This window comes from Hakea prostrata, chromosome 2, assembly GCF_041222555.1.
Source record: "Hakea prostrata isolate BN-2017 chromosome 2, UWA_Hpros_2, whole genome shotgun sequence".
Taxonomy (NCBI): Eukaryota; Viridiplantae; Streptophyta; class Magnoliopsida; order Proteales; family Proteaceae; genus Hakea; species Hakea prostrata.
This window is the reverse complement of record NC_142601.1, coordinates 59,171,583-59,187,874: the sequence shown is the minus strand read 5'-3', so window position 1 is coordinate 59,187,874 and position 16,292 is coordinate 59,171,583. Positions and strand designations below refer to the sequence as shown.

The 16,292-nt window shown below is 38.1% G+C and overlaps 1 protein-coding gene across 2 annotated transcripts in view; it reads left to right on the top strand.

Moving 5' to 3' along the window:
• Positions 1-2,512: 2,512 nt before the first annotated feature.
• Positions 2,513-16,292, top strand: part of LOC149025310 (neurochondrin family protein) — a 32,062-nt gene continuing 18,282 nt past the window's right edge. The window contains exons 1-7 of one of the 2 annotated variants that reach the window (XM_089145527.1): positions 2,513-3,160; positions 3,318-3,492; positions 3,583-3,745; positions 8,785-8,918; positions 9,113-9,216; positions 9,403-9,498; positions 9,948-10,041. In XM_089145527.1, the coding sequence (XP_089001653.1) occupies positions 3,158-3,160; positions 3,318-3,492; positions 3,583-3,745; positions 8,785-8,918; positions 9,113-9,216; positions 9,403-9,498; positions 9,948-10,041 (769 nt within the window). In that variant the 5' untranslated portion in view covers positions 2,513-3,157. Of the gene's footprint in view, positions 3,161-3,317; positions 3,493-3,582; positions 3,746-4,422; positions 5,147-8,784; positions 8,919-9,112; positions 9,217-9,402; positions 9,499-9,947; positions 10,042-16,292 lie in introns of those variants that run through there. The other variant, XM_089145528.1, reaches the window with a different exon arrangement.

The following is a 16,292-nucleotide window of genomic DNA, read 5'->3' as shown; positions in this document are numbered from 1 at the left end:
CAAGATTATTGATGAACACATTTATGTGTGAAATCATAGGACATAAAACATGCATTTTGCATACTTAGAAAGGGAGCTTCATTGGGTTTTATGTTGTTTTTGCAAATTTTAAGATTTTGTGAGAAAATATTTCGAGTTTTAGGTATGAAACATGCAATTTTACATGTCAATAGGTCTGTTCAAATTCTCAAAGTAAAAAAAAAGTCTGATTTGAAGCATGATGGGTTAAAGATGCAATTATAAGCCAACTCCAAAATACCTTAGCAATAAATAAGCCAATTTTGATCTACGTTTGAAATTAACTACGATTTTTATCGTATTTTACTTGATTGTAACGCAAAATGTATCGAGCCCACGAATAGTCAAACATTAGGATTTTATACTTTTTTCTAAATATTTTATAGAATATTTTATTTATTTTCCTAATTATTTTTTCCCTCTCTCCCCACTTTCTATTTTGTTTATTTTATTATTTTCTTAATAACTCTGTTATTTATTTGAGCAAATTGCATTGACACTTCAAAACGGAGGCCTTAAAGCATTGACATCCCACTTTATATTTAAAAAACACAATTATTAAAAACAAGGGACATTTGTAATTGATTTTTTCTCAAGAATAGTAGATATAATTGATCATATATCTAAGGGGTCTGTATGTAATTTGTCCTAAAAATAAAATAGAAGGATGGGTCTAGTGAAATTTGATGGATTGTTTGAAAAAGATTTTCAATGTGATCAACAAAAGCATTGGCTATTCTAGGGTTGTTTTATTTTTTTCCTTTCTTGGCTATTTTAGTAGTTGGGTAACAAGATTTCCAAGAGATGTTATGTAAGGAATTTCAAATTTCTGAAACAAATAATTGTCCTCTAAAAAAGAAGGTGTGGGTTAAATGCTTGATTTTATTAAATAAAAAAAATATCAATAGCTTTTTATTTGATTTTTTTGGGTAAAAAAGAACTTTACATAGTATTAGATAATAATCAAGAAAAAGAGCTTCATCTGTATTGCTCTTGCACGGTGATGAAATGGATCTGTAAAGCAAGTTTACGCATAAATGGATACAATCGAGAACCTCTAGAATCTTGGGAGAGCGAATTAAATTTGTTGATTTTCCATTTTACGGGTAATACAACAATGGATCATGTCAAGAAATTTAGCTTCACGTCGACGCTATATTGCATTTGGGAGGTTTGAAATCTTCTTATTTTTCGAAATGAACGTCGTTGGGTTTGCACAATTCTTGACCTGATCTTATTTGATACTCAATAGCGTTTTCGGCACGTCTCATGACCTGTCAAAGATTCTCCTGTTCATCGGCAATTTTTTTCAAATTGGCGTAATATTCCAGCTGTTTTTATCTACCCTCATGAAATTCACCTATCTTGGATTGCTGTAAACTGTGATGGATCTGTGAATGAGGAACGTGGTGGGTATGGCACCATTGGTCGTAACTCCGCTTGCAAAGTGCTTTTCGTGGTAGCAGGTGGCTATGCATCATCAAATATCATTCGAACGGAATTCTTAGCAACCCATACCGAACTACATGTCGCTCTTATCCAGGGCTACCCAAATGTTGAAATTCGGAGTGATTCGATGCAAACAATCATACAAATTCTTCATCCAAGTTTAGCCCTTTGGCGTGTTCATGACCTTTTGGAAAGGATTTAGAACTTTCAGAGATTTTGTAAGCTGTGTTTTTATACACCATTTGAGGGAAGTGAATCATTGGAAATATATCCAGCTAAGAAGTCTGCAGCTGAATTCACTTCCCTTAAATGATGTATAAAAACACATTTAGAAAAACATCCCTAAAAGTTCCAAATCTCTTTTAGAAGGTCAGAAACACACAAGAGAGCCATACTTGGATGAAAAATTTGAATGATGCAAGAGCCATACTTGGATGAAAAATTTGAATGATTGCTTGGATCGAATCACTCCCAATTTCGACATTTGGGTAGCCCCGGATTAGAGCGGCATGAAGCCCGGTATGGATTGCTAAGAGCTCAATTCGAATGATATTTGATGATGTACAACCACCTGCCACTGCGAAAAGCACTTCACCAACGGAGTCACGAACAATAGTGCATATTGCACCACGTTTCCCATTCACAAATCCATAACAATGTACGACAATCCAATTCTCAAGAGGTCGTAACCAAGATAGACGAACTTCATGCAGGTGGATAAAAACAACTGAAATACGCCAATTAGAAAAAAAATTGACGATGAACAGGAAAATCTTCGACTGGTTTAGAAATTTGCATTAGGTTAAGAATTGTGGAAACTCCACAACGTTCATTTTGGAAAATGAGAAGATTTCGGGCCTCCCAAATGCAATATAGCGTCAATATGAAGTAAATTTCTTGACATGAACCGTTGTATTACCCGTAAAATGGGAAACCAGTCAATTTAGTTCACTCTCTCAAGATTCCAAAGGTTATCGACTGTATCTATTTATGCGTAAAATAACTTTTGTTATCGATTGTATCTATTTATGCGTAAAATAACTTTCCAAACCCATTTCGTCGCCGTGCAAGAGAAATAGCCTGTACGAAGACGTTTGCGAATTGCGAACCATGAATGGAAGGAAAACCTTGGTTGATGTATGGGAAACCAGGCAAGACGATCCAATTCAATTTTCATACCTGTTTCATGAAGACACTGCAAGCACTAGGCATTGTGTACGACCTTTACTCTCCGATAACCAAATTGGAGTATCAATTCGTAAGGATTTATATAGGCGGACGGTTTGGATCTCTGGCCACGATTTGGATTATGCCAGTCACCGTTTGCAGTTTTTAAAACTCCAACCTTATCAATGATGTGCCGTCGAAGTGCAGGAGCAACTAAACGACCTAAATGAGTTAGTGGCCCACGTGGCAGCCTAGAATCTGACCACAACTAAGTGTTGTTTCCATAATGAAGAAAAACCAACGCCCAGCCGCCCAACCCACGACCCACAACCCACAACCCACAAGGCCCGTGCAGAGAGTGAGCATCCAACTAGAAGCTAGAAACTTGCAGAAGCTCTGAAACACCAGAGGGCGCAAGAGTGAAAACATCATCAGGCGGAGTGCAACTCTTCAAGCGTACCAGAAACCCTATCGATTGTTTTGTCATCAACCAAATCACGCTGCACAGGTCCTGATTGGTTCAATGGTAAGATTATCTTCCTCCTCTTCCTACCATAAGTTAGTCTGTCACTAAACCTACCCACACTGCAGCTTTGTCTGACGAGACGCCGTTTCCATTTTATGCACTCTTACTAAATTCAAAGACTATTTTCTCAATTTCAATATCCTTGTCTGAATCACAGGATCAGGTAGATGGTCTTGAAGATTGTCTTAAGCTTCTGAAAGGAGAAAGGGACGAACAACGGCTAGTGGGTCTGCTTATGGCGACCAAATTTTGCAAAGGGGACGACCATGCTTCCGTTCGTAGGGTTTATGATGCAGTTGGAGCTGGGTTTCTCGACCGCCTCCTGAAAACTGGTAATTTCTCGCATTCCCGCGCTCACCCATTGGTATCTTTTTGGTTCTGCATCTTCAGTGTTGTTGATGGTCTACTGTTTCTTTTGGTAGGGATGGGGAAAGGGACAGCTAGTGTTAAGGAAGGTGACAACCGGGATGCTTATTTACAGCTTTCTGTTACAATACTTGCTGCATTTTGTCGTGTTCCCGATATTGCTTCATCCAAAGACATGGTATCCAAGGTTCCATTAATACTGGAAATACTGTCTAAAGGGTGCGATCATTCTCCCTGTATTGGTTTTCGCCTTAAATTGTTTCTGTTGAAAGACATTTTAATTTGCGGGTATTTTGTTCCTTTTGATATTCATTCGAGTTCTTCTTTTTTTTTTTATTTTTTATTATATAATTTTTGATAAGGAATAATGCGGGCCATTGGCACCTAAGTTTGCTGGGTGACCGCTTGGGAAATGCCAGTGGAGGAAGTATACGAAAACTTGGAATATTCATGTTCAAAAGTGGGTTATGCAATACTACAACAGGAGAACCATTAAACGAAAGTAGAATATGAGCAGGGAGGTTGCAAGAGAGTCTATCAACTAATAGCAGCCTCTCCCTCTCCTAACTGATTTATGATAATACAGAGTACAAAACAGTTTTCCTATTCGGACTAAGAATGAGCAAAATAAAAATAAAGTATAAACTAATCAGAAAGCCAATCCTTATAGGAAGAATAAGAAAAAGCATAAGATAAATCCTAGTCTTGTATCTTTATTCTCTGCTCTTTTTTCTTTAATTATAAGGTTGGTGGTTCCTTTGTGTTTGTTGTTTGGCTGGGATTTCTTATTCATCCACCCCTCCCCCCCCCCCCCACCAAAAAAAAAAAAAAAAAAAAACACTATGGAGGTAGAATAAGAGAAAATCATAATCCTTGATAGAAGGACTCTTTCAATAGTTGTTTACATGATCTTAACCCATGGTTTATCATCCCCCTCAAGCTGGAGCATGCAAATCAACCATGTTGGAACAGTCCTTTCTGAACACTAGACTGGACAAAGACTTATTGAATAAATCCCCAAGCTGATCAGCTGAGGAGACTTATTGAATAAATCCCCTCAAGCTGGAGTATTTAGAAGTTTCTTCATGACTGTATGCTGCACAAAGTGATAGTCTTCAATGGGTTTGGGTCACTCGTGAAACACTGGATTGCTTGCAATGTAAATAGCAACTTGATTTGTGCCAGGTTATCATTGTATGGTAGGTGATTGGAAATCCCAACTTTTGGAGTGATGCCATTCATGTAAGTTCAGTTGTAGTGTGAACCGTAGCTAGTTCAGCACTGGACATAGCTGCAATTATTGCTTCTTGCTGCGCAGGTGACTAGTCTACCTCCAACAAAGGTATAATATTCAGTAGTAGATCTTCCGTCACAGGTAGAATAAGCCCAGTCAGCATCAATGTGATGGAATAGGCAATCTCAGATTTTCAAGTTCAAGTTTTGAATTTTTGAATTAAAATTTGATTCTGTCAAACATAAACCTTGAAGTTTGAAACCAATTTGACTTGTTCTTCCTCTTTTGTAGCTTGTTTGATACGATTGTTTGACTGCCAAGTTTACAGACTGAGTTCTGAGTGTATATATAAAGTTTGAATGTAAACCGATGCCTCTTGTTGGGTGGTGAGGAAACCTCCCTTGAACTTCTTTCTTGAAACCTGGTCATTCTTTCTTCTTCTTCTTGGTTCAGCAATACTCAAGCAGATCCCTTCCACTCTTGGCTCATACCCAGGCGATATCTGTGCTGTTTATCATTTATTTTTTATTTTTTTCCTGCTCTTCCATCTCCTAATCAGTTTCCAGTTTTGTTTAGTGCATGTGATAGTAGGTTTTTTTTTTTAAAATAATTTTAAAATTTTTTAATAGAATAATATGTTGATCTCTTACCCAGATTCTGGGAGATCTATCTGTTAGTTTGTTCTGTTAATTTGATGTGTCATCCTTCCCTTTTCTTGCGCTCTTGGACTCCAGTTTAATTTTTATCAGGCTTCTAGATCATAAGTTTTAGTTAGTTGTCTTGGTTTCTACTTTGTGTTACTGTTTGTTCCTCCCCAATCCAGCCCATTGGACTAATCTGCAATTTTGAGCATTCATTCAGCATATCAGGAAGAGCAGAGATCTTGATCATGTTGTATTTATTAAAAACAAAAATGATAAAAAACTAGTAAGGGATGAGGGCATCAAGAAGAGATGGGAATTTATGTCTTGGAAGAGTACACTATTTGCTATGACAACAATTTCAATACATGTATATGAAGAAATATGGTGTTTGAAGTACAAGAAACTTTATGAAGGATCAAAATAGGCAAGGTTCAGATGAAATCCTAGTAAGAATGTAAAAGAGCTTAGGAATCTATGGTCTATCTTGGCTAACCAAGTTGTTTAAAGCTCAAGGGAAATGCTAGATGATTGGGGGAGAAGCATCATGGTTTCAATTTACAAAAATAAAGGTGGGATGTAGAGCTGTAATAACTATGGAATCATAGAATTGATAGGTCATACTATGAAATTATAGGAGAGGGTAATCGAAACCCATTTGAGACAAGAAACTCCTATTATAGAGAGCCTTTTTTTTTTTTTTGTGTGTGGGGAATATAGAGCCAATTTGGTTATATGCTAGGAAGATCACCAACAAAAGCTTTATACCTAAGTGGGAGACTTATGGAATGGTTTAGAGATTGCGATGAAGATCTTCATATAGTCTTTATAACCTAGAAAAAGTCTATAATAGATTCCCTAGAGTATTAATTTGGCAAGTAAGAGAAATGTTTCAAGTAAATACGTGGAAATAGTTATAGATATGTATGATGGTCCTGTGCAAGTGTAAAAGTGATGGAGGGGTCACCAGAGTAGTAAATTGTTCCGATTATAATTGGTTTATGTCATGGATCAACTTGAAGCCCTTTTTTAATTGCACGTACATGGTGATTTAACTAGGGACATTTAAGATGAGGTTTCATGGCGTATGCTTTTTGTTGATGATATTGTTTTTCGTAGATGAGACACAAGTGGGGATTATTGGCAAGTTAGAATTTATGGAGATCAACTTTAGAATCAAAAGGTCTTAAGCTAAATAGAATGAGGACAATATTTGGTATGCAACTTTGGTTACAATACGATGGACAACTAGGGGGTGAAATTGCCAAAAAATTTTAGGTGTTGGCTCAATCATAAACTAAAGAAGTGATATAAAGGATGTGTTCCCAAAGAGTAAAATACGATGAATAAAATGGGAGGTACATCCGGGGTTTTGTGTGATCAACTTATTTTTTAAAACTTAAATGGAAAATTTTATAGGACCATTGCACAACCAGCTATGACGCATGGTGCAAAGTGTTGAGCAGTTAAGAAGCATCGTATTGATAAACTTTGTGTAGTGGAAATGCGAATGCATCGTATAGATAAACTTTGTGTAGTGGAAATGCGAATGTTGAGATGGATGAATGGAAAATCTAAGAATCATAGAGTAAGGAATGATCATATTAGAGTTGGGTTGGAGTAGCTTCAGTTCATGGTAAGCTACAAGAAACTCATTTGAGGTGGCATGACCATGTTCAATGAAGACACTTAAGTGTTCCAGTATGGGGGAGTGATTTAATCTAGATTAAAGGAACTAAGAGAGCAAGGGGCAGACCTAAAATAACCTTACTAGAAGTGGTGAGGAAGTCATGAATAACTTAGGCCTTGTATCTAGTATGACCTTGAATAGAGCTAATTAGAGGGCAAGGATCCATATAGCCAACCTCATTTAATTGGGATGAGGCTGAGTCAACGTTGTTGTATTCAGCATGTCAGGAGGCTTTTGCTGTAAGAAAATTCAGAGGCTTTTGCTGTAAGAAAATTCAGAGCTGTCTAATAAAACTTACTTAAAAGGAAATTTTAATAGGACAGTCAAATGACCCTATATGAAGTATGGTGCGGAATGCTCGGCAGTTGAGAAGCATCGTACAAATAAACTTTGTGTAGCTGAGATGAGAATATTGAGATGGATGTGTGGCAAAATAAGGATGGAGTAAGGAACAAACTATATTAGTGCTGATCTGAGAGCAGGTCCGATATATGATAAGCTATAAGAAAGTCGCTTGAGTTGGCATGGCAATGTTCAACCAAGGCCTTTGGATGATCCAATATAGTAAAGTGATTGACTTTTCATTTAGGAGCTAAAAGAGCCGTGACAGACCTAAAATGACCTTGAGGAGTTGTGAGGAAAGGCATGCACAACTTAGGTCTTGTATTGAATTTGACCTTGATGAGCTAATTGGAGGAAAGGATTTGTATAATCAAACTCATTTGGTTGGGATAGGACTGAGTTGTCTCTATTCAGCATGACATGACATTCATTTGGTTTGGATTTCCATCGCATCCATTGGTTTAAATTAGAGTTGTTAATCATTCTATATCCTGTTTGCGTTAAAGCTCCAGGTATTGGCACTTGCAGGGTGTTTTAAGAGACACATTGTATGATATTGAAGAGATGCAAGATACACAAGATAATTATGGAAATGGTCAAGAAACATATGGACTTAGGGTATGTGCAAAATACAATTTTAGAGCACAAAACACCATGAGTGACTAATATGTAAGATAAATTATGAATAAAAGGGATAAATAAAGTATGATGAAGCAATGGTTTTCAGTTGATTGTTTATACAGGTTGAGGTCTCTTACATGTATAAATAGCACTGTTTTTAGGTACTGTTGGCACCTTGAAGATACAATATGTATTGGTTATGGAAAGATACTTTAAGCCTTGGACTCCATCGGTCTTGTTTGCTGGGTTGTGGTGCTTGTGTCAGCTGTTACACATGGAGTCAACATGGACGCTGATGCCATTCAGCTACCTGAAACTGAAAGCGGTGTGCGCTAAAGAGTTTGAAGGAACTTTTTTTTGGTGCTTTGCAGGACCCCCTCTTTCTTTTCTGTACTTAAATTATCCTTGTAGCATATTTTGCAATGATTTGAATGTTTGGAAATATTTGATACAAAGATCTTTTGATTTGAACTAATTGAGGAAGGCAATGCTAATCAATCAATTGGATTTCAGTGGTTGGTTCAACTATGCCATATTCGTTTTTTGTTCACTGATACTGTGGTTCTTATGAGTTTGTTATTATATTTGTCAAATTTAAAATTTATAGGTTTTGCTTTTCTGGAACAAGTCATTAGGAAATTGAAAATCAAAAATTTTATTTTGTGGACTAAATAACTGCCTGAAGCAGGTTATACTGATCAAAGATTCTATGATATTGTGATATTTACAGATTCGCGCTATCTTCTGAAGAATGCTATGAAATTTTGTTTCTGGTATCAACTGCTTCTGAAGATGGACCTTCAATTCTGTTTGAATCTGGAGGCATGAATGTACTTGCTTCTTGCATGCATGCGTTGCCTGATGGTATTTCTTGACTTGCTAAAAAGTAATTGCGCATAATATTTCACTGAAATGCTATACTTTGCGGCTGTTATTGATCATGAATATGCAGTAATGAAATATTGAAGCTTTAGTTTAATATCCTGATGTAAAACCCAACCTGATTTATTATATTCCTATTGTATGCTCAACATTTATGAGATGCCATTGCTGTGAAGGTTCTCACTCATTCGAGCTCGCCATGAAACTTGTGCAGCTAATGCTGACTAAGCTACCCGTAGATGCCATTATTGTGGAATGTCCATCGGAGTTGTCACATGTGGTGAGTCTTCCCATTGTTTTGCCATTAGGGGTAATTTGTTGTGGCAATGCCTCTTTCCTGATTTTAATAATTTTGTTCTGGTGATGTGTATATGTATATATATATATTCTTTTGATTATAAGTTCCTTTATGTCCTTGTGTTTTTATTTGTGTCATTAGGGTTTCTAAGTGTTCTTGTTTATTCAGGTGGCTGCGATATCAAGGCAGTTTGCTTTGCTGCACAATGCCATCAAATTTGAAGCACTCCACCTCCTCGCTGTCATATTTTCTTCAAAGAATGGTGTATGGAGGCTCTCATCTTATTTCTGAAAAATCTTCTACTACAAGATGGGTTAACTTGCACTGATATGTTTCATCTAAAGCATACTGTACTTTATCTTATGTAGAGAATCTTTCAGATAGCTCGTTGTTATTGTTTTTGTGACTCAAAATATTGGTCAAATACTTGAGCTTGATAATGCCCAACTATGTTTTCTCTAGGTTTCATGAAATAGTTTTCTCAACCTATAAAATGCTTTCATTAGATTCCTCTGTTTGGCACATTACCATTTAGCATGCTTTTTTTGGATGAATAGATAATCATTACCAATACCCCAAAGGGAAAACAAGAAAGAGATAAACATACCATTTGGTATGCTATTTGTCATCATGTCTATCTTATGTCCTGAAGTTTAATTAAATAATTCTTTGTATGATTATATATATTAGTTTTCATCTTTCTCGTTTTGTAGGTATTGTTGCATGATGCTCTTCGTTCATTGTCAAACGACACTTGGGCAACCTATATGCACATAGGAATTGTGGCAGTCTTACAGAATCGTGTTGGTATGAGTTTCTTTTTGACTGCCTAAGTACTTGCAAGATTTAATCCTTTTGTGGATGGTGAGCTTTTTGTATAACGGCCGAACATGGAAGAATCCTTAATTTTATGAATCATATCTTTATTTAGAATTCAGAAGTCATTACACTGCTATAACTTTTATGATAGGTGTTAGGATACCCTGGGGACTGGGGTTATAATGGTATTAGTCTGGATGGTAATATCTAGTATTTAGGCTCATTGCTTATATGTAGATTGTATCCAAGGATGAGGAAGCTGGTAAAACAAACTGCCATTAGGAAATGAATCTACCTCCAAATCAGGAAAGTGGTAGTGCACTTGAAATACTTTTGTTGTAAATAGGTCACACTGGATGCACCACATCTAAGACTGGAATCAGCATATTGATTCACTGCTCAGAATAAAATCTCTTACTGCCAGGCCAAATTGTCTGGCATCCATTTTGGTTTTGAAAAATAAACCATATGGGCTTGGTTTTAGTTATTTAATCTGGGACACCCTGTACTGTAGAGGTCTTTCTAGTTTTTCTATTTGAAAGAAAAGAAAAAAAAAACAAAAAACCATATGGGTTGTACCAGTTAAGGTAAATTCTTTATCAAAACTTGGATTCAAGGTTCCAATGTGTCGAATTTACTCTGTTTGGTATTAAAAGTTAGGTTAGGTCGTTGGGTGTGCCATGTCTTAGAGTGGGTTAGAAGTGGGGGAAAGGGCATAATATTCTATATTTCTATGGCAAGATCATAATATTTTATTAACAGGTAATCAAGATAAAACAAACTGTTTATCTAGGTTGTTTTTGGGTTCTGTGGTTTGGGTGTTCTCACTCAGTGCTGGACAGCTGGGGTCAAAGACTAAAGAAGTAATCCAACTTGAGCAGTTGAGTGCAGCCTAATCTGCCTGATTTTCATCTGTAATTCAATCCACAGTTTAAATCTGGAAAGTGCTTGGCATGCACTCATGCTAGTCTTATCTTTTCTAATCTAGGGTTGCATTGACAGCCTTCATTTACAACTTGCCTCAGAGAGTTTGTGATGCAGAAGCACCTTCTTGGACTGGCCGAACCTGTTGAGAGCCCTGGCTGACAACTGGGCCTTGTCAGGGAGTTGACCTAACTGCCTTTAAGGAAATGGTTTGCGAATTGACCCCACTACCCTTGGAATTTTTCGATGATAGCTAATGCAGTTCTAGTAGAAATCTTATATTGCATGTAAGCAGTCCAAATGCTGTGAAAAGAAGATTCTGAGGACTCAAGGAGTGGAAGACCAAGGTATGAGCATTCGGCATTCCTACATGCAAACAGAAGCTCAAGGCTCAAGAATGACACAAAGACCTCACCTGTAGACCATGTATATAGAGTAGACACCTCTGTCACTGCTACCCTGATTTGGCGGTGTTTCTACACCAACCTTATCACCAAAATGAAAGAAGACGAGGGTTTGGTCATAACCTCCAGGGGGAGAGGTGTAAATGTTAAGTTTAATGTCACTGAACTTGGTCACATTCTAGGAATTATCCCTGATGGAGAACAGAAATTTCTATCTCCTAGAAGTGATGCATCTGAGTTCATGGATGTTGATGGTATTCATGACTCATGAGCATCTCATTCCCATCTGCAGAATTGTTTCAAAGTGAGTGTGATCCACATTCACCCCATTCCCAGGACTCTCCACAAGATTCCGGCATATAACATCCTACTCCATCAGTAGTCATAGGGATGCGACTACCATGGTGGGAGAGCGAGATCTCGCTACCATGAAAAACCGAGATCTCGACCATCTCGGCGAGATATGCCATTTTTTGGGCATCAACTCGGTAGCCCATCTCGGTGGGTTTTAGGGTCCCAGTTAGGCTAAAACTTGGTATTTAGCCTATTTGATGCCTTTTGAACACACTAGTGGCCTTGGATTTGTGAGAAAACAGCCCTAAGTATGATTTCTAAGTCTACCCATATTGTGAAACCGAAATGCTGTAGGATTAGAGAATGCAAGGTTATATAACATATAATATAAAACCATTAATGCTGTAGGATTAGAGAATGCAAGGTTATATAACATGTAATATAAAACCTTAAGGCATATAAATGAAAATCATGTGTATCAAATATATCAAATAACTTAAATGTCATCAAGATAACATTCATATGAGTATTACAATCTTAACTTTCAAGAATAGAATGATAAAAGTATACAACCGTTAGAAGTTTTATATAAGTCATTAACGCATAAGTTCATAAGACAAGTAGAGGATGATTGAGCTTTCTTTGATGTTGTAGATGTGCTAAGAGTAGTTGCAAGTGAAACTTTGGCTGAAATCTACAAAAAATTTGGTAAAAATTGAGAGTTCCAGCGAGATATGGCGAGATTTGGGGCGAGATATGGCGAGATATGGCGAGATATAGCGAGATATGGCGAGATCTCGAGCGAGATATCCCATCTCGCAGATCTCGCCCTTGATCTCGTCTCGGTTTATGAAAAAACCGAGATATCTCGCGAGATCTCGCGAGATCTCCCACCATGGCGACTACCACTTCCAGGCATATGTCACTTGGAGCCTGTGTACAGCCTACCAGATGGCCTCCCCTACATTTCATGCATGTGAGGCAATGTGCCAAGCTGAGTTATCATGGAGGACTGCTGATGTGAACCTTATTTTAGGGTTAGGGTTTCTAAGAGGATTTCCCTAAAATTTAGGGTCCGCCCAGAATCTTCCAGTAAAAATTGTCAAATCTAGGTGGGAAGGAGAAGGATAATTTTGCTAAGTAGAGATGGGACTCTAAATAGGACGGGATAATTTGGAAAAGGGGAAAAGTAGGGATTGATCAATAGGGGCTGGATCTTGAGAAAACACCCTTGGATCTTTTTGTTTTTGTTTTGTTTTCTTTTCAGCTCCTATTTTTTTTTCCTCTCTGTTTTCTGCCTTTTTCTTTTCTGCTGCAAGAAATAAGAGACAGAGATAGAAGGCTGAAGGAAGAAGGAGAAACAAGAGGGGTGCCGTAAGGTGTGCAGGAGGGGTTGCTGCCTAGGGGTATCAGTGTATCACAGGGGTGGGGGAAGGGATCTAAGATGTCGTAGGGGGCTGGGGATGCTGCTGCTGTCATGGGGCAGCAAGGGGGAGGGGTCTATGTAGTTGTGCAGAACAGGGGAGAGGAAAGGAGGGTTATGCGATGGGTTTGGGAGGTGAGGGAGGGGGTTGCTATGAATGAAGGAGAAAAGGTGGGCAGGTTGCTGGTACTTACTTGAGGGCTGAATTAGAGGATGGATGATTGCTGGACTTGCTGGAATCGTAGGACTGAATTGATGAAATAAAGAATTGCTAGATAACCTAATGTAGTACTGTATTTGAATGATCAAAACAGTAGCCAAATAGGACCTTTCACAGGGAATCAACTTCAGATTTGATAGACTTAAGATAGATAAAATTCAGATATAATGGAAGGCTGAAAACCGAAGTGGTAGAACAAGGATATTGGTTTAAGAACAAGGACTAATTAGGTTTTCAAAACAGCAGTATGCTATAAAGAAGAATGGATGGAACAATATAAGAGAATTAAGAGAACAATAAGGGCAACAAAGTAACATGTAACACCCGGGCTTCTCACCGCAAGGTGGATCGATTGGATCAAACACCAATCTACCTTGATAAAAAACAAGGGTTCTCCAAGAGGAGGAATGCTAGCTAGCAATTTGATTTCATTTCACAAGTTGTTTTTTCACCACTTACATAAGTCTCTTTATATAACATTCTAAAGAGACATAAACATTAATGGCAACATCTAACCACTAGCTAACACCACCTACCTATTAATAACTCAACTACTACCTAACTCTTGACAAAGGAGAACTCCTTTGACAATGAGTTCTCTTATTTTCAAACTAAAGCCCCTTTTATTGACTTTCCAAAAATTAGATTTAGGGTTAGGTCTAGACTATGAAGTTCAACATATGTGGGCTAACTTTAACCCACTAAAACAGCCCTAGCCCATGAAAGCCATGGGCTGATTCAGATGACAACTTTAGGCCTTTGATGGGCCTAACCCAATGGGCTTCTTCTTTCGTAAATATGTCTTCCAATTCTGCATCATAACCGCAAGGTCCTAACCAAATAGGACCCTGCTGCATTTTCCTTGGCTGCAATTCTTGGACAAATTTTATTCATCCAAACTTAATGAATACAAAGAAATAATATGCTATTTGTAGCCTACTAAAAGACTCTGACTTTATGTGGGATTCCTTTATCGATTAGGATCCCATCACATTAATCACAACAGTTGAAAATATAAATAAAAGATCTAATGGATCCTAATTGACACATGCTGAAATAAAATTCTTAGTAACATAAAACTCTAATTGACAAATGCTAAATTCTATTTAATTAAAACTCTAATTGACATGTGCTGGAATTAAAAGTAACTAAGGACTCCAGGACTCTGACTCACTTAAACTGGGCTTTCTAACTGACTGAAAATCTTTAGCAAATTAAAAATAAAAGTCTGAAAAATAAACCAGCAACTAAATTAGGGTTAAAGTAACCACAATACCCTTCCTAGAGGGTTCAGCCAGCTCTAGAGGGCCCACTTTAGGTTCAGCCATGGGGGGTTAACCCTTTTTACATCAAGTACCTTATGTGAGACTTCTGACACAAATATTTGTTCATTTTGATCTGAACCTATCTGATGAGGCTATGGTGGATCCTCCAACTGACACTGATGGAGCAACTATCAAGAAAATGTGCATTAAGATCCATCAAGAAGAAGAAGCATCAAGAAAGAGAAAATTTGTGGAGGAACAAATCCCCAGGGATGACTCTGATGAAGATGATAATACTTATGGGCCTAAATGGGATGAGGGGACTTCATCCAGTTCCAGGATGGTCACTCAAGCAGATTTAGATGCTTTGCGGGAGGAGATGAATCAGCTCACAAAGACATTTTGAGAACCATGCGTGAGGACTATGAAGAAGTGATGAGCTTATTGAAGAAGGTGTGATGTTAACCCAGTTTTGGGTTTGGGGTTTTGATGATGATTTCCCTAAAATTAAGGGCTGCCCAGAATCTTCCAGCAAAGAAAACTAATATTATAGGATGTGTAGGGTGGGTTTTAGGGTTCTCAAGGGTTTGATAGGGGTCTAGGAAGGTTTGGCCAGGCTTAGGGTAAGAGGGGAGAGGGTTTTAGAACTTGAAACCTTGGTGTAAGGTTGATTCCAGATCTGGAGTTTAACTGTAGGGTTTGGAAACTGGGTATTAGGGTTGGAGAATGGGGCTGCTATTGCTGTCTTGTGATTTCAGACTTAGTGCTGCTATTGCTGTCTTGTAATTTCAGACTTAGTCCTAAATGGTTGGGGTCTAATTAGAGGTTTCCCACTTGAATTGGGACTTGTAGGGCAGTCAACTAGGGTTAGGACTCCGAAGGGGAAGTAGAATAGGTGTAGGAGATGCTAATCCTAAGTGGTGTTAGAGTGTGTTTGAAGGTTTAGGTGAACTAGGGTTTAAGTTTAGTGGTTGAAGATGAATTGCAGAAATTTAATGAAGAAGATGAAGTGCAGAATTTTTAGAGGTTTTAAAATTTTATGTTTTAGATGAAATTAAGGGGAGGGATGGGATGAGGGGTGATATGTGATCCACCTAAGAGTGAAAGGAGAGGCAAGGGGGAGGGGATTAGGATCTAAGAGGGGAGGGTTGCTGCTGCTGCCATAGGGTAGAAGAGACAGAGAGAGGAGGGAGAGAGTAGGGGAGGGTCTAGGGAGTAGAGGGTGGGGGTAAGGTGCAGGAGTGTCATGGGGGTTGGGGAGGTTGCTGCCAGGTCACCACAGCAAGAGGGGAGGGGAAATAGGGTTGCGCAGGGACAGGAAGGCTGGGGGTGAAGGAAAAGGGGTGGGGGAGCCCTGCGTGGGTGGGGAAGAAAGGGTAAGGGGCTGGGATTGTTTTACTAATTTGGATGCTTGAAGAACACTTGCTGGAAATTCTGAATGGTGTTAATATTAAAGAATGACTTTACTAAAATCCGCTGAGGTCCCCTCAACAAGAACCCTGGTCCTCAACTGAATAACTTTTCATTCAATAATCAGAATCAACTTACGTAGAAAGAGTAGACTCTTATTTATAGCCTACTAAAAAACTCTCACACTAAGTGAGATTCCTTTATAGATTAGGATCCCTCCACATATTCTCAACCATTGAAATAAAATCAAAACATCTAAGGGTCCCTAATGGACACATGCTGAAATAAAAGTTTAAATA